This window comes from Ursus americanus, chromosome X, assembly GCF_024610735.1.
Source record: "Ursus americanus isolate L20-20 chromosome X, mUrsAme1.1.p, whole genome shotgun sequence".
NCBI classification, from domain to species: domain Eukaryota; kingdom Metazoa; phylum Chordata; class Mammalia; order Carnivora; family Ursidae; genus Ursus; species Ursus americanus.
Genome location: NC_142164.1, coordinates 400,598 through 423,149, shown reverse-complemented (window position 1 = coordinate 423,149; position 22,552 = coordinate 400,598). Strand labels below are relative to the sequence as shown.

The 22,552-nt window shown below is 38.7% G+C and overlaps 1 protein-coding gene across 8 annotated transcripts in view; it reads right to left on the bottom strand.

Moving 5' to 3' along the window:
* Positions 1-22,552, bottom strand: part of F8 (coagulation factor VIII) — a 129,655-nt gene that overhangs the window by 24,109 nt on the left and 82,994 nt on the right. For 5 of the 8 annotated variants that reach the window (XM_045788965.2, XM_087860186.1, XM_045788964.2 and 2 more), the window contains 8 exons: positions 11,219-11,372; positions 9,435-9,647; positions 8,918-9,146; positions 8,530-8,712; positions 7,239-7,355; positions 6,615-6,686; positions 5,066-5,151; positions 161-316 (listed from right to left, as the gene is read on the bottom strand). In XM_045788965.2, the coding sequence (XP_045644921.2) occupies positions 161-316; positions 5,066-5,151; positions 6,615-6,686; positions 7,239-7,355; positions 8,530-8,712; positions 8,918-9,146; positions 9,435-9,647; positions 11,219-11,372 (1,210 nt within the window). Of the gene's footprint in view, positions 1-160; positions 317-5,065; positions 5,152-6,505; positions 6,687-7,238; positions 7,356-8,529; positions 8,713-8,917; positions 9,147-9,434; positions 9,648-11,218; positions 11,373-22,552 lie in introns of all 8 variants that reach the window. The other 3 variants (XR_015723442.1, XR_015723443.1, XR_006778043.2) reach the window with 2 other exon arrangements.

The window sequence follows — 22,552 nt, the reverse complement described above, 5'->3', positions numbered from 1 at the left end:
TTTATATGTATGTCCATAATCACTCCTTTGCCCATAAGTTGAAAAATCTTTTTTTGGAATTAAGTTTGTAGAAGCTAGGAGTGTTTGTCCCATATCTGAAATTTTTGTCAAAAGCTCTTTAAAAGATTTAAGCATTGTCTTGAAAGAACTAATTACATACCATTAAGGTCCCAGTGGAATTCCCTCGATAACTCTGCCACTTCTTTCCATCAAGACTATACATGATGATAAACTGAGAGATGTAGAGGCTGGAGAACTTCTGACGGGCACCCTGGGTCATGATGCTGTGAATAATCATCGGTGCCAACAGATCCACCTACCAATTAAAACAACACTTTATTTTAAATGTATGTACCACCTTCTGAAATTAATTACTGGCTTAAGAAGGATCTATATCAATACAGATATGCTCAGTAGTACCTTGGATGTGTGGGAAACGGTGATATAAATGATGGGAACAAAAAGGGAAGGTGCTTATTGGGTTCCCAGGCTACTTTCCGACAAACCAGACCACTTTCAAATCAATGCGCTGCATATATGGACCCACAAAACCTAGTGCTCTGCCCACACCTCAACCTCAGCCTCGTCAAAGCCAATTTTCTCCACTCTCCCCAGGCCAGTCCCCCTCCCAACATCACTATCAGCACTATCAACTGCTGTCCCAGTGAGGGTTCTCCTTGCCAAGTATCTTATAATGGACCAATGGACCATTATAATGGACATCTCTTATAATGGACCAATTCTCTGACCACTTACAATAATCACAGTAGAAATAGAGGCTCCTCCTCATTCCAGTCCATTAGAACTTGGCCCCACCATACTTACTGAACAATTCTACAAAGCTTGAAACAATTTAGCTCAGTGGTTCTCAAACTTGGTAACCACCAAGGGCTTGTGCAGGGCTTATGAAAACACAGAGTGCTTGATCCCATTCTCTTAATTTCCAATCCAGCAAATCTGGGTGGGATCTGAGAGAAAGCTCACTGCTGTTTCCCCCCACACACTCATTTAAAATAATGAATTTTTTTCTTTAGGAAATTAAACTAGGTTTCATGGAATGTCTAGAACTTATACTGATAGAAAATGCCTAACTCAGTTGTTTCAACTCTTCACCCTAAAACAGAGAGAAATACCCCTAAGAAAAGACATCTGAAGATGAGAATTGTAGCTGGTAGGAGCTTGGAGAACTTATTTCATTGTGTTTAAAAGGAATATTCTTCTCAAATAGGTTAAGATTTTTCTCTGATCTTAAAATCCTCTAAAGACAAAGATAATCACAATCAATTGTAATCATTTTGTTATTAAACTCAAAGTTTAATAGCCAGAAATGTCAGAAAATGCATTTTTACATTTCCTATGTTATTTGCTATGTTAGGATCACATGGCAATTCAAATATCACTTAAAACCAGTTTTCATAGCTGACACATCAGTTGCCAAATTCTGTTGTTCCAAATGCTCACAGCTGAGCCACATCTTGGGAGAAGATAACCCTCCAGGGCTTATGAAAAAGGAGAAAAAATGACCCTGCCCAAATCACTATAGACTCCTCTCATCCCAACCCAAATCTCTTTAATCTGAATATTGGAAAAGAGTAAATCCTTGAAGTTGGGTCATTAGCCTGAGAGAGAGAGAGAAAAGGTGAGAGAAAGAGAGAAAGAGAGAGAGTGAGTGAGTGTGTGTGTGTGTGTGTGTGTGTGTGTATAAGAAGGCTGTGCTTCCTCTCTAAAACTAGTGGAGTCACTCATAAAGCCTGTACACATTATAACAAGTAAAATGAGTAAAGTAAAATGATTTCATATTAAAAAAAAATAAACTGCTGTGCTTCCTTCAAGTGTTAGTTCAGAAACCATTTCTCCTTTCCTGATTCATCCCAATTTAGTGCTGCTTTCTCTATGCTTCTACTTCACTTTGTATGTAACTTCATTAGAGCATATTATTGTACTATATTATAAAGCTTTCTTTCCTTATCTGCCTTCCTTGTTACACTGAGATTCTTAAGGCAGTGAACCTGTTTGAGTTACCTAACCTCTCTGTGTCTCAATTTCTTTATCTGTAAAGTGGAGATAATAATGGTGTTTATAGCAAAGGTTTACCAGAAGGATTAATACATGTAATGTGCTGAGTTCAGTGCCTGACACATACTAAACACGTAATAAATGTTAGCTTTTATATTTTCTCTAGCTCCAGCATTTAACATGGCCTCTGGTATAATACTGATGCATAGCAAATGTTTTGGAATGAATGAGAGAATAATGGTAGAGTGGTAAGGAATTTTTTTCCCCATCCCCCCTAGAATGATTGGTTCTGAAAGAGAGCATGGACCATGCAAGCATTACAAGGCAGGAGCTACTATAGGAATTTTGGCATCAGTTACTGCCCCAACAAGCAAGTCAAACTTAACTTGTCACAGATGCCTGGTATACTCAAATTGGATTGGTAATAACACTTGAGCTTAATGACTGTCTCCTTCAGTAAGTTCCATCCATCCATCCATCCATCCATCCATCCATCCATCCATCCATCCAAAGAATATATTTTTAGTATTCGTTATGTGCTCAGCACTGCTCTAGGTACTGGGAATAGAGCAATGAAGAAGAAAAAAAAAAGCCCTGCCCTAATGGAACTTATATTTGACTTGGAGAAACAGACTACATATCATATATATGTTTTTATTTATATACAGCATCAAGTAGTGGTAAGTACAGGAGTTAAAGAAGCAGGGTAACAGGACAAAGAGTGGCATGAGCTTCAGAAGCTACAGTACTATCTTGGCTCAGATTACATGGTACTCCCAAGTGAAGAAACTTCATTTTTCCTCTTGGTATTGTGGCATAAACAACCAAAAGTACCAGGTGCAAAAATTGTGACTTTTGTTGAATTGACTTGTTCTAGTTCTTCATGTAGTATATGAGAGGTCTTTTTTGGACCACTATTGTACTTTCTAGAAATTTTAATGAAGTCTTGCCAGCCACCTTTTCCACCTACATTCCGTAACTGAAAAATTCTTGGCAAACTGCCAATCTTATTTACTTCATCTTCTTATTGTGCCTTGTCTATATCATAATTGGAATCTTGGAGAAATTTGGCAATTACAGAGTCAACACTTTCACCTGTGTATCCAGCCATCTATTTGACTGTGACAACAAGACACATCTCTCTACAAGGAAGTAAGCAAAGCAGTAATGAGTCACTCAGTGTACAAATACAAACATTGCAGCTAGACATCTCTGATTCCCTCCCTGGCTCCCTAGAACCGTTTCTTTCTCTTTTTTTTTTGGAAGTCAACATAATTCTTTATTTCTCTGGGGGTATTTTATAAAGTTACCAGATCAAGAAAATGTATACCTGGGCTTCACTTGAGGCTGAGGTGATTTAATATAGATTGGGTGATAATACAATTAGGTGGATTTATAACTGGTTCAATTATCATAAGCAAACTGTGGCAGTTAATAGAAGATTATCAACCTAAAGAGACCATTCTAGAAACAGTATAGTATAATGATTACAAATTAGGCCTCTGGAGCCCAACTATCACAGTTTGAATTTTGGCTCAACCACTTATTGGCTGTCTGACTTGGGGCAAGTTACTTTTCTTTGCTTCAGCTTTCTTATCTGAAATGAGGATGATAATAACAGTGTGGTAAGGATTTGATAGCTTGGACTTGTTTAAAGCACACTGTAAGGAAGCCTTGTATACTTCAATAGTTGGATCATGAATTTACTAAAGTATAAAAACGTTTACTGATCAAGCAGTAAATTATGTGAAACTGGGAAACTAAGAAATTCTTTGGGAGACAGAAGCTTGACAAGCTGCAACAATGGGCCAAATCTAGTTAAGTGGAAACTTCACAGGGTCTATCACTCAGGTTCTTTGGGTAGGCATGGAAAAGGCACTCTATTTACTAATCTCATTAGGTTGTAGCCAGTGAAGGAGACATAATTCCCCAAATGGAAATGAAAATGCTATCACAATAAATAAACAAATGCAACAACAGCTGCAGGGCACCCAAATAGATGACAGTGTCTGCTACCCAGGGATACATGGAAGGTTGAAAGTGAAAACCATGGAAATACAAGATCAGAAAATGTGGTTTGACAGCTTCACAAAGAAACACTACATCGGAATTCGTGAACAGTCAGTTCAAATAGAGTCAGAACTGGCAGTGCCTACAAAACAAACCAAATAAGATGAGCTGACGGGACACTGACAGATGTGCTCTTTGCTTCTGCCTACTGGTAGGCTGGTTCATCTTTCCCTGATCCCTATTTATTATTTTAACCTCAAGAAAAAACAGAGGAGTAGATGCAACTTTGCAAAGGAGGAAAATACGTAGGGGGATGTCTTTGGTGCACTCAGAAGAGGAAATAAAGCTGATGCACAATGAAAAGTGGATGGACGTGGGGAAAGGAGGTGGTAAAATGTGTCTGCAGTACCCTCTTTAGGCTGTAAGTACCAGAGGTAGGAGGCATCTTTGGGCTCTAGAGGGAACCGACTCCCATGGTTAGGCCGAGATGCTGAGCTGGCACTTCTACATTGCCCTCAGCTCTCATGTAGCCCTGTATGTATGCCCTTGAAGGGGTCATAGCCCTGACTGACCCAATGTTCACTTGATAAAATCTTTGGATATATTGGATGAAATATAATATATTATTAAAATGAATTTCACATATTTCTTTTTAAATGTGGCTTCCAGGAAATATAAAATTACACATGTGGTTTGCATTTGTGGTTCGAATTATATTTCTATTGGACAGTGCTGCTCTAGGGGAAATGGGAAAGTGAGAAAATTTGAAAGATTTAGTCATTTAAAAAGAAATTGAGTAACCCTAAAGACACTGTTTCAGTCACTGGCTCCAAGTCAGTTTACCAGATTGGACTAACAAACAAATCAGCATACTCAATTCTATTCCCGAGTCTTCACTGTTGACTGTTTTTGTACAAATCAGAAGCCACTCTATTCTTCAGTTCTTTCCCTGTCGGTCACCTGGAGTTTGATAAAAATGACCTGTTTTGAGCTTGTAAGAGGAATACATGCTGCGATTGAATGTGATGCACTTTCTAACCTTGATCCAGGAAAAGGGATCCTTGGTGCTCCAGGCATTGATTGATCCGGAATAATGAAGTCTGGCCAGCTTTGGGGCCCACTGTCCTTTGCCCAAGAAAGGGGAGAGAGATTAGATTCAGCTGTGTTGGTCCTAGACACTTAGGAATAAAATTGCTCTCTCTCTTCTTTTAAGATTTTATTTATTTATTTATTTATTTATTTATTTATTTATTTATTTAGGGTGGGCACATGCATAGGGGGCGGTGGGGCTGGGGGAGGGGCAGAGGAAGAGGGATAAGCAGACTCCCTGCTGAACACAGAGCCTGACTCACAGGTGCTCCATCCCAGGACCCTGAGGTCATGACCTGAGCCGAAATCAAGAGTCAGTTAACAGACTGGGCCACCCATGTGCCCCTAAAATTGCTCTCTTGAGAAAGCCTGAGCCTAGCTGTGGAGAAGATAAAGGCAAAAGGACTGTAGTATTTTATTTTCTAAACTTAATAATTTTGTTTATTGTTAGTACCTCTAATTAGGTGACACTGGAATGTGTTACCAGTACTACAAAATGCTATCATTATTTCCTCATTACACAATGTATGTTCCTTGTAGAAAAGTTAGAAAATGAAAAACAAAACATAAGTAAAAATGGAAGTTAAAAAAATCATCCTTTTGCCTAGAGAAAAACAATACTATTTTGGTATATAAATCTCAAGCCCTGTTTTCTTTTCTTTTTTAAAAGATTTTTTTATTTATTTGAGAGCGAGAGAGAGAGCATGAGCGGGATGAGGGGCAGGGGGAGAAGCAGACTCCCTGCAGAGCAGGGCCCGTGTGGGGCTCGATCTCAGGACCCTGGGATCATGACCTGAGCTGAAGGCAGATGCTTCACCAACTGAGCCACCCAGGCGTCCCATCAGGCCTTGTTTTCAAAGGGCATTTTGTTCCCTCTAACACAGGGGTTGACAAAACTTTTTCTGTAAACGGCCAGAGAGTAAATAATTTAGGCTTCGCAGATCATCTGGTTTCAGCTACTTAACTGTTGTTGTAGAGCAAAAGCAGCCATAGAGAACTGTAAGTGTATGTGTCAATACAAGATTTTATTTACAGACACTGAAATTTGAATTTCACATAATTTTCACATGTCATCAAACATTCTTCTTCTTTTTTCCCCAATCATTTAAAACTAGAAAAATAATTCTTAGTTTGAAGGCTATATAAAAACAGGCCATAGTTTGCTCACTGTTGCTCTAAGACAATATTTGAGAGCTGTCTATAGATCCTATCCAAGCTTTACTATTACTGCTCATAGAAAAGTGTAGCTTCTTGCCACATTGAAGACAATGGACTCAAGGGGAGCACTAGGGAATGCCGGGTAGGACATTCAAGGAGGTGGTAATGAGAAGTGATAGTAGCTTCAACAGTAGGAATCAGAGAAGAGAAAATGGATTTAAGAGGCACTTACGGAGTAGAATAATAGAAGCACGGAGATGGATGGGTCATCCAAATCTCTCCAACAGAAATAAAGAAGATATAATCAGCCCAGTTCTTGGAGACAAAATAATGGTATTTACCATATTGTCCTGAAGCTGTAATCTGAAAATCTCTAATGCGTCCAGAAGCCATTCCCAGTGGAGTCTGACACTCTGAAATCAAAGGAGAGGGGCATGACAACTAGCAGCTTCACAAACGGTCAATATGTTTTATTGTTTACTATGTGCTGAGAACTGTACTGAATATTTTATTGTACTATCCATGTCATTTAATTCACTCTAACAGGCAGGTGCTAGAACCATCCACATTCTGCAGCTGAGGAACTAAGTAAACCACTGATCGTCTTACTTGTTTAGGGTTAGATCTCGAACTCTTCCAAGCCATATTTGTAAGTTATCTTTGGTAATTGAACCAAAATTCAGTTTTCGATTTTGCTCTTGGAGATCTTGGAGCTTCACGACGTCGTGAGAATGAAGCTATGTTTTAGCACCAGTTTGTTAAATATTTAGAGCTTCACGTTCAAAGTGATCAAAGCTTCAAATATATCTGTCCTTCCCTGAGGACTGTGATGATTTCTACCAGCAATATTCATTGTAGATTTGGTAATGACTGTGAGCTTGTATTTATTTCTTGACAAAAGCAACCATCCTAGGAAGGAGGAAAGCTGTACAGAAATAGGCTGAGTAGCTCACAGTGCTACTTACTCTTGCTGTACACCAGAAACAGAGTGCTCATCCCAGCCTGCAGGTGCTCGCCAATAAGGCATTCTATCCGCCAGATTCCAACTTTGGATGGTAGCATTTCCATGGTCTCAAAAACACCTTATCAAAAACAAAAGGAACAAAAATTATTTCTTTTTACTAAACAAATGAGCCCAAGATACATTGGTTTATGTAGAACATCAAAGGAAATCTACCTAAGTCAGTTCTACCACTCTTGGACCCCTCAAAGCCAAAGTGCTTGCTATGTGACCCCCCCCAGTTGGGAGGTACTGGGGATGGACTTCTGATAGCTCCCACCCCTGGAAAATGGGAGAGACAGGGTGGTGGCATGCTTTGGTGGGGGAGGCAGGAGAAAGCCACTGCATTCTCACGATTTTTCAGAGCCAAACGTGGTTTTTTTTTTTTCCCCATTGACCAGATGTGAGGGAAGTCAGGGTGAGGTCCTTGTGGACATCGTCTACTAGGGCTGCTGTGAGGGCTAAAGTAACCCCAGAAGCAAGAAGCTAGAGGGCAATACTGAGGGGCTGAGGAGTGAGTCACAAGTGACCACCTAGAATAAAGGTGACAGTTGTAAGTAGATAAAAACTGTCCTATCATTTAACCTTTACCATTTCCATACTGGAGTTCAAAGCAGCAGCCAGGAAGGGGTTGGTGGGGACACACAATAAACATGAGGTAGAGGAAAAGAGGACTCAACCACAAAGGAAGTAAATGTAGACATCTTGAAGTGGACATTGTGATTCTGGATCTGAACTATATTTGCGATGTAAAGTGACTGCAGGACTGTTTATTACTTAAGAGCGAGCCAAAAAGTCACTGAACTTATTGGAATTTTTACACAGAAACAGGGGAAGTCTGCTCCCACTACTAAACTGGTTTTAAAGGGACAGTGGAGGGCTAAAATAAAGCTGTGTTTTGATCAACATTGTGAGTACTGCTTAATCAATATACTGGTTACAGACATAAATCACTCTGGAGAACTACTAGTGCCAAGTGGGATTTGAGATGGGGGAAAAATCCACTTTTCCCAGGCAAGTGCCGCAACATTAATTATGCATTTATTCTGTTATATTTCCTTTATAACACATTATCTGTATCTGAAATTATCATGTTTATTGGCTAATTTATTTATTATGTCTCTGTAGGGTTAAGTTAGTTGAAAAAGTAAGCTACCTGAGATCAGGGAGTTTGTCTGCTTTGTTCACGGATTGCTAGACCATTTAAAGCACTCAATAAGTACAGTAGGTAGAAAAAAGCATAAATTAGCTCATACCTGGATAGAGGTTGTAGACTGCCATTTTATATTCCTCTTTTTTCCGTACAGTGAACACATGTCCACTGAAATGAATAGAATGGATGTTTTCATTGCTGCCCATGCTGAGCAGATACCATCGAATCTTTTGATCCTGAGCCATTACTAAGCCAGGTAGTGTATCCATCACATAGCCATTGATTGCTGGAGGAGAACACAGAAAAGGCTGTTGAAATCTATTACAGAAGTTTCTTTCCCTCTGTTCCAGTAAAAAATATTGATTCCTATGAGGATTCCACTCCCATATACTCTCAATTCATACACTGTCCAAGCCTCAGGCTCCAGGCTCCTTTGTTGTACTGCATACTGCATTCCACACTGAGTAATAATTGGCTGTGGGATATATTACCATGGAAGCGGTAATTTTCTTTAAGACTGGGATCCTCCTTCTGGATATTGCAAGGAGCTCTGCAGTTCCTTTCCAGGTTTTCAGTGAAGTACCAGCTCTTAGTCTCATCAAAAATAGTGAAAAACAGAGCAAATTCCTGCACTGTCACTTGTCTCCCATGAGCAGAGTTCAGTGTGTTACTGCGGCAGATCAGAAGGGGTCCAATCAAGCCTGAGTGCACATCTTTCTCCTGAGAGAGAAGACATCAATCCTATGAGTATGAGCTCCCTCACCTATGAACCAGTGTAGATTTCTTATCAACTTTTATGCTGCTCCAACCCACTCCTTATCTTCCCATAGTACAATTCATCCTCTTTAGTAGATTCCAGAATGATAGTTCCCAAACACAAATATGATGGCACCTCCCTACTGAAAGCTTCCCATGAAGCTTACAATAAGTAGTAAAATTCTTCGCAGATAACACAAAGTCCACTTCTTTTAAACCAGCAAGTGGCCAGTGCAATGTACACCTGCTTACCAGATCAACATCAGAAAAATAAGCCCAGGCTTTGCAGTCAAACTCATCTTTAGTGGGTGCCATATGATGTTGCACTGTCCAAAAGTAAATTTTTGTTTCATTAGGGTTGACAAACTTTCTTCTAGGTTCTGCTCCTTGCCTCTGATCTTCCTCATAAGAAATAAGGCTAGAATAGAAGGAGTAAGGACGAGAGGCTTGGTTTTTGAAAGTCACCTGCAGAGAAAATTCGAGCATCATGTTTTAGGATCATATAAAGTCCTTAGCTTAGGGTTTACATCCCTAATAGTAATGCCTATTTTGGGGTTTATCCAAGTTCTTAATACCCAAAGGAAGTGGTACAGAGGACGGGTGTTGTCAGGACCCAAACCTAAGGATCTATCTATGGAAGAAACTGAGGAATTTTTGAACTCTAAAATCTTTAAAGTATGAACTCAAAGTTGCAAAAGAGAAAATTCCTAAATACTTAAAAGCAATTTCAAAGTAAAAGGGAAAATATCACCCCAGGGGTTTTAAGAGACCATAAGCCCAAGAATTAATACATATGGTTCTTAGGACAAATTCCAGGACGAATGTGTATGATCTTTATAAAGACTTCAGATTTCAAAAAATTATACCTTTCATAGGACATATGTAAACGAAAATAAGAATCGAAACAGAAAAAGAATTGCTCACAATCCCATAATTTTAGATCCTTCTATATCCTTAATGTAAATAATCAATTGGGCCAATGGATGACTATTTTTGGAAAAGAATAAAACTGCTTTCATTTTTGGCTCACACAATGCACCAAAATAATTTCTAGTCTACAGGAATTACTTATGGATTAAAAGGTTAAATGTTAAGCAACTAAATTAAAAAAAATTGAAGAAAGTGTTAAGTGACTTTAATAAAAAAATCTTTGTATAGGGAAGGATTTTTATAAACATAAAAGCTATGTGTGATAAAGGAAAGATTCATGGGTTACCACCAATAATTCAAACCTGTTTTATTTCAAAAACCACTATAAATACAACTAAAAGGTGACAAACTTGGAAAAAGATATAGTATATAAGCTAATATGAATTGATAAGAAAAGTACTCCCTCCAAAAAGGTAAAATGTGCAAAGGACATTAACAGATAATTCATTGGAGAAAGTCTTAAAATGTTCATGTACATTGCACTTCTGAAATTTTGTCCTAGGAAAAGGGTTGTGATTGCAGCATTACTGAACTAGCGAAAACATAACAAACTATTTAAAAGGTTGTTCAAAGTAAATGGCTAAGTAAACCATAAATTCACATAATAGACTATCATGTCATCATTTAAAAAAGATATTTAGAAAGTCTTTCCAACAACATAAGAAATATTTACAATATGTTCTTTCATCAAAAAAGAAGAGGTAGAGGGGTGCCTCGGTGGCACAGTCGGTTAAGCCTCTGACAATTGGTTTTGGCTCAGGTTGTGATCTTGGGGCTGTGGGATTCAGCTTTGCATTGGGATTCTCTATCCCTCTCCCTCTGCCCCTCCCAGTCTTGCTCTCTCTTTCTCTCTAATATAAGTAAATAAATCTTTAAAAAAAAGAAGAGGTAAAATTACACATTGTATAATTTTGAACACATAAAGAGAAGAATACATAGGACAAAGAGAACATACACCAAAATGGTAGTTATGGGATTATTTTTCAACTTCTTTATTTTCTATACTTTAAAATTCTTTGAAAGTGAGAATACATTATTTTTATAATCAGAAACAAAAATATACATATAGGATTAATTTTCTTATAACTTCATTGTCCTCAACTCACCATGATATTGTCTTCAACTTCTGCTCTTATATATGGCCCCAAGAGTCCCAAGTGTTCATTTAGTTCTCCACGGTATAAGGGCTGAGTAAAGGATCCATCAGTAAATTCCTGGAAAACCACTTTCTTGAACTGAGGGACATCTCCACCTTGAGCCCTGGGGGTGAAAAAAAGCAGAGGAAAAGCAGTATCTTCATGGACCAGGTAGGCAGAAACACCTCACATTCTTGCCCTCCCTGTATTTGAGACACTTGTCATAGAACTGATGATGAATTGGAGCAGAGAAGGGAAAAGAAGGATTAAAGATAACTTCCAGGTTTCTGATTTGGGCAAACGGATGGATGGTGATGCAATTCACTGAGATGTGCAACCCTGGAGGAAAAGTAGGTGGGGGTATACAGTTTTAAACACATGGGACATCCATGTAAATTAAATCGGCAAATACAGAGGTTGAGAACTCACAAAAGAGATCTAGATGGAGATCATCCATATCCAGACACTATCCAAATCATGTGAGTAGCTTATTAAAGTTGATGATAATCAATTTTGTTATGTCCTCATCTTATTGGACAACTAAGCACATTTTGTATAGTTAACCACTCCATCTTCCTAACATACTTTCTCTCAGGCTTCACTAGTATGTAAGTTCCATGAAAGCAGAAGTTTTGTCTGTTTTGTCCACTGCTGTATTCCCAGCAGCTGGAACAAGTGCCTGGCACACAGTAGGTGGTCAAAAAATATTTGTTGAATGTTAAATGTATGTAGGACTTAGAAACATACTCTAAATATAAGACAGCCCCAGGGTTCACTCCTTGGACTTCTTTACTTAAAAAAAAATCTTGGCTGGCTCAGTCAGTACAGCCTGTGCCTCTTGATCTCAGGGTTGTAAGTTCAAGTCCTACGTTGGGTGTAGAGATTACATAAATAAACAAATAAACAAACTTTAAAAGTTTAAAAATCTGTTAAGGGGTGCCCGGGTGGCTCAGTCGATTAAGCATCTGCCTTCAGCTCAGGTCATGATCCCGGGGTCCTGGGCTCCTTGCTTATGGGGAGCCTGCTTCTCCCTCTCCCTGACACTGTCCCTGCTTGTACTCTCTCTTGCTATCTCTCTCTCTCTGTCAAATAAATAATAAATAAAATCTTTTAAAAAATCTGTTTAAATTGTGAGCTAAAATTATACAATAAAGTACATAAAACATAAATGCTTTTGGTATAAAAATGTAACCACAGTCCAATGACATTCTTCCTCCCCACTAAAGGTAACCCCCATTGTGATGTTTAAAATAATTATTTATTTGCTTTTCTTCATAATTTTACCACTATGTACACTTCCCTAAAAAACACAGTTTAGTTTTGCCTGTTTCTGAAGTATGTAAATGGAAACATATTACATACATTCTTTTGTTTTTGCAGCTATAGTTTGTATTCCATTCTGAGAATATACCAAAATTATGAACATTTGAGTCATTTCTAATTTTTGGTGTTTAAACATAGTCCTGCTCCTGCTATGAATCTCCTTTTTTCCCCCTATGAACCTTCTTTTTTTTTTTTTTTTTTTTTAAGATTTTATTTATTTATTCGACAGAGAGAGACAGCCAGCGAGAGAGGGAACACAAGTAGGGGGAGTGGGAGAGGAAGAAGCAGGCTTCCAGCAGAGGAGCCTGATGTGGGGCTCGATCCCATAACGTCAGGATCACGCCCTGAGCCGAAGGCAGACGCTTAACCGCTGTGCCACCCAGGCGCCCCCCCCCATGAACCTTCTTATACACATCTTTGGTGATCGTATATATGCATTTCTTTGGGGCACATATCTGGGAGTGGAATTGCTGATTATACATATGTTCAGCTTTGGTAGCTACTACCATGCTGGTTTCCGAAGTGGCTGCGCCATCTTCCATTTTTGTCAGCAATGTATGACAGTTCCATTTACTCCAAATCTTTACAGGCACTTGATACTGTGTTTTTACATTTCTGGCCATTCTAGTGGTTGCATAGCAGTGTTTCTGTGGTTTTATTTCACATTTCTCTGATTAATAATGAGGTTGAGCATCTTTTCTTGTGAGTACTAGCTATCTGAATTTCCTGTTTTTGGAATGCCTATCCAAGTTGATGTTGTTGTTGTTGTTATTGTTTGCCAATTTTTCTATTGCATAATCTCTTTTTCTTATTGATTCAAAGGAGTACTCTATACAGTCTTGATATGACTCCTTTTTGGCTTTTTGCACTGCAAATGTCTCACATTCTGTGGATAATCTTCTCATTCTTTTTTTAATATTCTGATGAGCATAAAAAATTAAGATAGTCTCTTATTTTTTCTTTCTAAGAGATTTCTAGTTTTATGCTTACATTTAGACTTACAGCCCAATGTGAGTAGGTTTTTTCTGTGGTCTAAGTTAGGGATCCAATTTAATGTTTTTCCATATGGATGTTAAAATGTCCCAGCACTTTTTAGCACCAGTCTATTTTGTCAAAGCCTCTCAGCTTTTGTTTTTCTAAAAACACCTTTATTTCAACTTCATTTTGAAATGTTTTCTCTGGGTTTAGAATTCCAGGTTAGCATTTTTCTTTCAATATTTTTCATTTTAAAGATATCATTCTGTTACCTTCCAGTATTGTGCTGTCAAATAAGGCAGTGACCAGCTATGTGTGACTATTTAAACTAATTAAACTTAATACAATTAAAATTCAATTCTTCAATCACACTAGTTACATTTCAAGTACTCCATGGCCACATATGACTAGTGGTTACCATTATAGTGAAGATCTAGAACATACCCATCATCACAGAAAGTTCTATTGGACAGCGTTGTTTTAGTAGCTTGATTGAAAAGTCGGCTATCAATCTTGTTCTTATGGAGGTCATGTATATTTTTCCCTCTGGTTTTAATATTTTCTCTTTATTGTTAGTTTTCTTAAGTTTGATTATCTGCCTATGTGCAATTTTCTTTGTATTTAATATACTTTGGGCATACTTAGCTTATTGAATCTGTGACTTGACAGGGTTCATCAGTTTTGGAAAATTTTTAGACATTCAATTTTTTTTCCTGTCCCATTTTCTACATGCTCCCCTCTAAGGACTCCAATTATACTTATGCTGTATCATCTGAGAGTGTTTCTTTCACCTGTCTCTTATACTCTATTCTGTTCTTTTCATTTTTTCTCCTTCCTATGCTTCAGTTTGGATATATTTGCTTGACCCTAATCCTGTCTTTTCTATGTTTAGCCTGAAATTATACTCATCCGATGAATTTTTAATTTTAGATGTTGTATTTTCCAATTTTAGAATGACAATTTGAGTTTTTAAAAATAGTTTCAATTTCCAATTGTAATCCTCCATCTTCTTCTCAGTATGATGAGGGACAGAAGCAGAAAAATGTTACATGGATGGGACTGGAGGAGATAATGCTAAGCGAAATAAATCAAGCAGAGAAAGACAATTATCATATGGTTTCACTCATTTGTGGAACATAAGTAATAGCAGAGAGATCGGTAGAAGGAAGGAAAGAATGAAGGCAGGTAAACAGAAGGGGGAATGAACCACGAGAGACTATGGACTCTGGGAAACAAACTGAGGGTTTCAGAGGGGAGGGGAGTGGGGGATTGGGCTAGCCCAGTGATGGGTATTAAGAAGGGCATGTATTGCATGGATCACTGGGTGTTATATGCAAACAATGAATCATGGAACACTACAGCAAAAACTAATGATGTACTGTTGGTGAATAACATAACATAACATAACATAACATAACATAACATAATAAAAATTTAAAAAAAGAAAACAATGGAAATCACTAATCCCACATCATGATATCAGCACACAAATGCTTTTTAATGCTTGTATTCTATATTTCCAAAAAGGATGATAGAGTGGATTTGAGATGTATAACTTAGTCTGTGTGTGAACGTAATATATTTTAATTAATAAAACATAATGATTTAAAAAAAGAAAAAAAAAAGAAGCAGAAAAATGTTCACCTCTAGCCCGGAAAGCTGACCTATAGCCTGCATAGTTCTGATAAAGATCAAACGTGTGCTGGTTGCTACATTCTTAAAAGGTCTTATGACTGCTGTACATCTCACCAATAGTTCATACTGAGCTGAATGATAAGCACCGGAGAAATCTTGTGACAGTAGTTTTACAAGTAGAAATTTGAAGAAGACATTTATGATCTAATACTTCTTGCACATCCCTGCCCCCTTAAGCCGAAGCATATATTAACCACCAGCTTCATAGAGCAAAAGTGCAGCTATTTCTGCCCATGGGTTCTGTCCCCATGCTATAAAAAATTCACCTTTTTACACTGAAAACATCTCAAGAATTCTTTCTTGACCATTCACTCATGGCCCCACATCAAGTATTGTCAATCTTTTCTCTATTTTCTGTAAAATATTTACAATTATCCCTGTTTCTCAGTCATGGCCCTCCTAGACTTTTGACTGAGAGCTTAGAAAGTCTTTGTTCCCTCAGCCCTTAAGGCATTTCAGCAAAGCCCACCAAGAAAGAAAACAACCAATGATCATCGCTGCAACTAGGTGGTCCTCTCCCACTTAAATTTTAGTTCATCTAATTTTTATTGTTCCACAGCTCTCCAAAGATTTTTAAAATATGGATTTTTAAAGTTTACCTAATTTTATAGTTGTTGCAGCAGGAGTGTTGGCCTGCCATGACCTATTCTCTACCCAGAAGCAGAAGACCCACTACCTTTCTTTTGGTTAATATTTGCAAGGCATGCCATTTTCCATCTTTTTACTTTCAGCCTTTTATACTCTTATGTTTTAGAGCCGTACCTCAGAAACAGCATCTAGTTGTATTTTGTTTTGTTTTAAAAAAGCCCAAATTGGAGTCATTTGCCCCCCCCTGCCCCCCGCAACAGCAAACCAAGACTCACAGTCTCAACCAAACCCAGGAACATGAACTTTTAACAGTCAATCTGAAATTTCCAGATCAGCACGAGTGAGGTCATCTGCATGATAAAAATCCTGCTGTTTCCTTCTCTCCAAATAGAAGATGTCCCGGGCTGAAATGACCCTTTTCTTGTGCTAATAACCTTCTTGCCCCACCCTCCTGCCTAGAAAAACCCATTTTGTACCACTTCCCTTTTGTAAAACTCAGAGCATCTCTCTACTTGTTAGATGGGATGCTGCCTGATTCACAATCACTTAATAAACTGATTTATTTGGTTGAATTTTTTTAACAGATTTGGTGGCAGCAATGGGATCCAAAGTGAACCTCTGATGGCATTCAGAAGCAATAAGAAACACAGGTGTGGCACCCCATGAACCCTTTTGAGTTCACTGTCTTTCTTGTGGTTTCCAAGGGTCATTGGTGAGTTCCTCAGTTGATTTCTGCTCTTTTTGTTTTCAAGCTCCTGGTCTAATTGGCTCTCCAGTCTAGGGTTAATGGGTCAGTCTAGACTGACAGGAGACTCTAAGGAAGAGCCAGTCTTCAAATGGAATCCTTTGTATCCAAAGAGTTGAGCAAGCCAACTTCCGGCACACCTACTTGTTTTAAGCATAAGAACTATAGTACCATAAGTTGCACATACTTAGCAATGTGGCAAAGCAAAACCTACAACCAAGTTCTTTGGAGGAATTGGAGACAACTGTTTTTGTCTTGCAAATCTCTGCAGGGTCAAAGGTATGGTTCTAGAAGTTCAAAGTTCATTCGCCCTTTTTGCCAATCCTCCAAACCTCTGCTGATTCCTCTCAAAATGCTTCAAAGGATCAGGAAACTGGAAACAGAATTATCCTGCACTTAGTCTGTGCCTTTGTGATGTAAATTTTCTTTTTTTAAAGATTTTATTTATTTATTTGGCAGAGAGAGAGAGAGAGAGAGAGAGAGAGAGAGCGCACAAGCAGGGGGAGCAGCAGGCAGAGGGAGAGGAAGCAGCAGGCTCCCATCCCAGGACCCTGGGATCATAACCTGAGCTGAAGGCAGATGCTTAACAAACTGAGCCACCCAGGGACCTCTGTGATGTAAATTTTCTTTCTTTTTCTTTTCTTTTTTTTAATTATGATGATATGTTAGTCACCATACAGTACATCATTAGCTTTTTATGTAGTGTTCCATGATTCATTGTTTGTGTATACTATTTCCATCTTCTCTAGGACCTGAGAGCCATCCTTTGACATGAAAACTTTAGGGAGAAGTATCTCATCAGAAGGAAGAAAAAGGGACAGAGGGTGGTATTTGGAAATTAATCTTAAATGTCCTCTCCATTAATATTAGTAAAAAGAAAAGCTGTAAGATCTTTGTGTTTGTGTGTGTCCATATATTGATATATATGTTGTAAATGTAACATGTTCTTCTACATCTGGATAGTATTACTAAAATTAATTTGTCAAAATGCTCTATTGGTTTGAAGGCAAGCACTTACAAGGATTGGGCAATCTAAAATTCTTGAAAAGACAGAAACTAACCCAAATGTTTTTCAAGTTCACATCCTCTGGGATAATCTTCAGTCAAGTTGTTTCCATTAAGAAGTAATGATTTTTTAAAATAAATAGCTTAAGACTGTGACACACAAAGTAACAAACGGCCCACAAAACATTCTCTTCTTCTGAAGGATTTATGATACATTGTTATCATCAACCAGTCTTTTACTATTAAACTTAAATGGTCAATCGAGATAGTTCTGAGACTGATTAAGACTGAGGTGGCAGGTATTAGGGATTATATTCATCTAACTTTTTGAGCAGACTTGGTGACCTTGTTAGCCACAGAAGTCTTTGAGACACCCATTTTATTATACTTGTCAATTCTGTTAAGTCAGAATTCCAGCTGTGCTTCACTAGGTAATAGTTTTGCTTCTCACGGTGTCAAATGTAGTCACTCAGTGGTATTCAGCTGGTATCTGGGCTTATCTGGAGGGCCCAAAATGGCTTCAATCACGTGCCTGATGCCTTGAGGAAGAATAATGGAAAGCTAGACTCGCTGGGACTCTTGACCAGAAGGCCTACACATGACATTTCCAGCATGACAGCACCAGGGTAATCAGATTTCTTATATAGTGGCTGGCTTCTTCCAGAGAGGGCATCACAGGAGAACTAGATGTAAGCTACATGGTATTTTCTGAACCAGCATCACTTCCACCACATCTACAGGTCACAAACTTCTGTTACATTCTATTGGTCACAAATGAGTCCTAATGCCAGGCCAGATCAAGAGGAGGGGAATTACATTTTACCTCTTGAATGGAAGAATGGCAAGGTCATATTGTACAAGAGCATATCAGACAGAACATATTGGGACATCCATTTTTGGAAAATACAGTTGGCCATAGTCTTATTATTTCTTGTATTTTCCATTAAAAAAAATCTCTGCATGCTGCATTCCATACTATTTCATTTTACTTACCTATTAGTTCACCAATTCTTTCTACATGATGCATAAGTGTTTTAATAACTGTATATGATTCCTAGATCTTAAGTCTCTGAGTTTGTTTTGGCTCTCTATTGTTTCTGTGGCTTATCTATTTTTTTCATTTTGTTTTGTACCCTGTATCTTTGTGTTCTGGACATTGTATCTGAAATATTTGTGAAAATAAGTTGAGGCCTAAGATGTTGAGAGGTTTTATGTTTTCTTCTGCCAGATGTCTGCAGGCACTGCCAACCCAAGACTTGCATAAATTATGATTAAGAATAGGGGCACCTGGGTGGCACAGCGGTTAAGCGTCTGCTTTCGGCTCAGGGCGTGATCCCGGCGTTATGGGATCGAGCCCCACATCAGGCTCCTCCGCTATGAGCCTGCTTCTTCCTCTCCCACTCCCTCTGCTTATGTTCCCTCTCTTGCTGGCTGTCTCTCTCTCTGTCGAATAAATAAATAAAATCTTTTTAAAAAATTATGATTAAGAATAGAAATTTGCATGTCAATGAAGTGAGTTAACTGGTTTACTGTTACCTTGAGGATCTAGACCTTTGGGGACCCAGCTTAAAGTGGGCATGGTTAAGAAACAACAATTGCTGGAGAGGATGTGGAGAAAGGGGATCCCTCCTACATTGTTGGTGGGAATGCAAGTTGGTACAGCCACTGTGGAAAACAGTGTGGAGGTCCCTTAAAAAGTGAAAAATTGAGCTACCCTATGACCCAGCCATTGCACTACTGGGTATTTACCCCAAAGATACAGATGTAGTGACGACAAGGGCCATATGCACCCCAATGTTCATAGCAGCATTGTCCACAATAGCTTAATCGTGGAAGGAGCCGAGATGTCCTTCCACAGATGACTGGATTAAGAAGTTGTGGTCCATGTATACAATGGAATATTACTCTGCTATCAGAAAGAACGAGTTCTCAACATTTGCTGCAACATGGACGGCACTGGCGGAGATAATGCTAAGTGAAATAAGTCAAGCAGAGAAAGAAAATTATTATATGGTTTCTCTCATCTATGGAACATAAGAACTAGGAAGATCGGTAGGGGAAGAAAGGGATAAAGAAAGGGGGGGTAATCAGAAGGGGGAATGAAGCATGAGAGACTATGGACTCTGAGAAACAAACTGAGGGCCTCAGAGGGGAGGGGGGTGGGGGAATGGGATAGACCGGTGATGGGTAGTAAGGAGGGCATGTATTGCATGGTGCACTGGGTGTTATACACAACTAATGAATCATCGAACTTTACATCAGAAACCAGGGATGTACTGTATGGTGACTAACATAATATAATAAAAAACATTAAAAAAATAAAGTGGGCATGGTTTACATCTACTTTTACTTTCCTGATAATACCAACAAGTCTTCTTTGAATGCTGTCAATATGCTTATAACTCCCAAGTTTATTCATCTTTAGCATGGACCTCTTCCTTGGACTCCAGACTCATATCCAACTGACTACTCAACATCTCAAACTAAATATGTTCAAAACAGATCCTCAAGTATTTCCTCAAATGAATCTGTTCTACTTCAAGCCTTCCACATCTCATTAAATGTCACCATCATCCACCTAGTTGCTTAGGAAAAAAACTAAAAATCTTCTTTGAGTCCTTTCTCCCTATTCCCCCCACATTCAATCTAATAGCAAATCCCTCAAATTATACACATCTTTCCATTTCTTTTGATTTTTACCACCACTATTTTGGTCTAAATAATCTGTCTTCTCTTATCTGGATGATTACAGTCACCTCTTAACTGGTCTCCCTGTCCATGGAACTTGTGTTACCATTTAGTTGGTACTCTCTGGAGTTCAGACATACATAAAAGACCTGCTCTTGCCTCCCTACATCCATCATTTACTAATTCATTCAACAGATATTTGAGTATCTATCACATGCCAGGCACTGTTTAAGGTTCTGGGGATATACCATTGAACAACACCTTTAAAATTTATGTTCTCAATGAACTTACTTTCTTGTTGGGGAACATAGACAATAGACAAGTAAATGTATAATATTTCAGGTGCTAGTAAGTTCACTGAAAAAGTGTGGTAGGAGCTATATGTATATACAGTGTTCAGGGAAAGCCTCACCGATAAAATGAAACTTGAGCAGCAACCAGTTAGAAGTGAAAGAATGAATAGTAGGATATCAGAGGACAGGACACGAAGTGCAAAGGCCTATAGAAAGGTATACATTTGTTGGGGCGCCTGGGTGGCGCAGTCGTTAAGCGCCTGCCTTCCGCTCAGGGCGTGATCCCGGCGTTCCGGGATCGAGTCCCACATCGGGTTCCTCGGCTGGGAGCCTGCTTCTTCCTCTCCCACTCCCCCTGCTGTGTTCCCTCTCTCGCTGGCTGTCTCTCTGTCACATAAATAAATAAAATCTTTAAAAAAAAAAAAAGGTATACATTTGTTGCATTTGAGGAAGAGCAATGAAGCCAGTGTGGCTGGAAGAGAGTGAGCAGGAAACAACGGTAGGAGATGAGATCAGAGACGTTTCAGAGGGTCAAATCTCAGAAACTTGAAGGCCACAGTGAGGGCTTTGGGATTCACTAAGGGTGAGAAGGGAATCTACTGGGAGGTTTGGAGCAGAGAACAATAATCAAATTACAATTTGAAAATTTGCTTTAGCTGCTGTGTTGAGAAAAGGGCCAGGCTGGAAGCTGCAAGTCTAGTTAAGAGGCTATTACAATCATTTGGGTGAGTGTTGAGGATGGTTTAGACTAGAATGGTGGCCACTGAGATGGAGAGAAGTAGCTGGATTTTTTTCCACTTATTCTTTCTTTAAACCACTCCAAAAAGTCTTTTATCTCTATTTTTCAAGGTCACTGTTGGTCTTTACATTACTAATTCTCAGTCCTCATCTTAGTTGAACGCTCAGTAGTATTTGATAGTTAATTATTTGATCCTTGATGTGTGTTCATACCTGGTCTCTCTGACAACAATTTTCCCTCATTTTTCTACTAACCTCACTGCCAATCTTTCTCTGTCAACTTCATTGGTTCTTTATCTCCCTGACCTTTAAAGGTTAGAGTGCTCTGGGTATTAGTTCTTTAAACTCTCCTCTTTTCTGTTTATACTCATTCTCATGATGATCTACTCTTCCAGGGATAAAATCCAGTTGTATATCTCCATCTCAGATATCCTCCTTGAACTTGAGATTCACATATATACTCCCTACTTTACCATGTACAAAACAGTCTCTTAATTTCTGCCCCTTTCCAAAACCTGCTGTTTGTCCAGCCTTTTCCATGGCAGTCAATGACCGTTCCTTCTTTGTAGTTACTCAGACTCTAAACACTGAAGTTATTCCTAATTCATCTTTTTATCTCACAACCACATCTAATCCATCAAAGAATCCAATTAGTTTTAATTTCAAAAAACAACCAGAATTTGATTATGAACTGAGTATTGGATAAGATGAAAATGCATTGTAATGTAAAGTTGGAGATGGTTGACTAGGAAACTGGAGAGGTTGGCCTTAGGTGCATAGTCTATTTATTGTCATAAGCATGAAGACAGTATATGGTTACAGAGGTCAATAAATGTGTTGGAAGTCTGGAGGTTCACTGTACAAGCATTAGCTATGAATGAGAAGGGCTGTTGGAGAATGGGTAAAAGGCATTGGAGATTTAAGGAAAGAGTAGAAAACGTAAAATAGGGGTCCAGGGCAGTAGGAAAGTCAGTAGATTAGGGAAATATTCTATAGTTGCTATGCAGCAATAAGGGCCCATTTGAGGTAGAAAGCGAGGTCAGAAAGTGACAATGAGTAATGAAGAGGGCACCTAACCTTCCTCTAGGACCTCTATTATCTGATCACTACTCAACTTCACTTGTCTCCCATAAACCCCTCCCCCCAGTTTTCACTGTGCTCCAGTCATACTGGTCCTTTTTGGTTCCTCGGATTAGTTCCATTCACAGGGCCTATGTATTTCCTATTACCTCTGCCTGGAAACATCACTCAGAG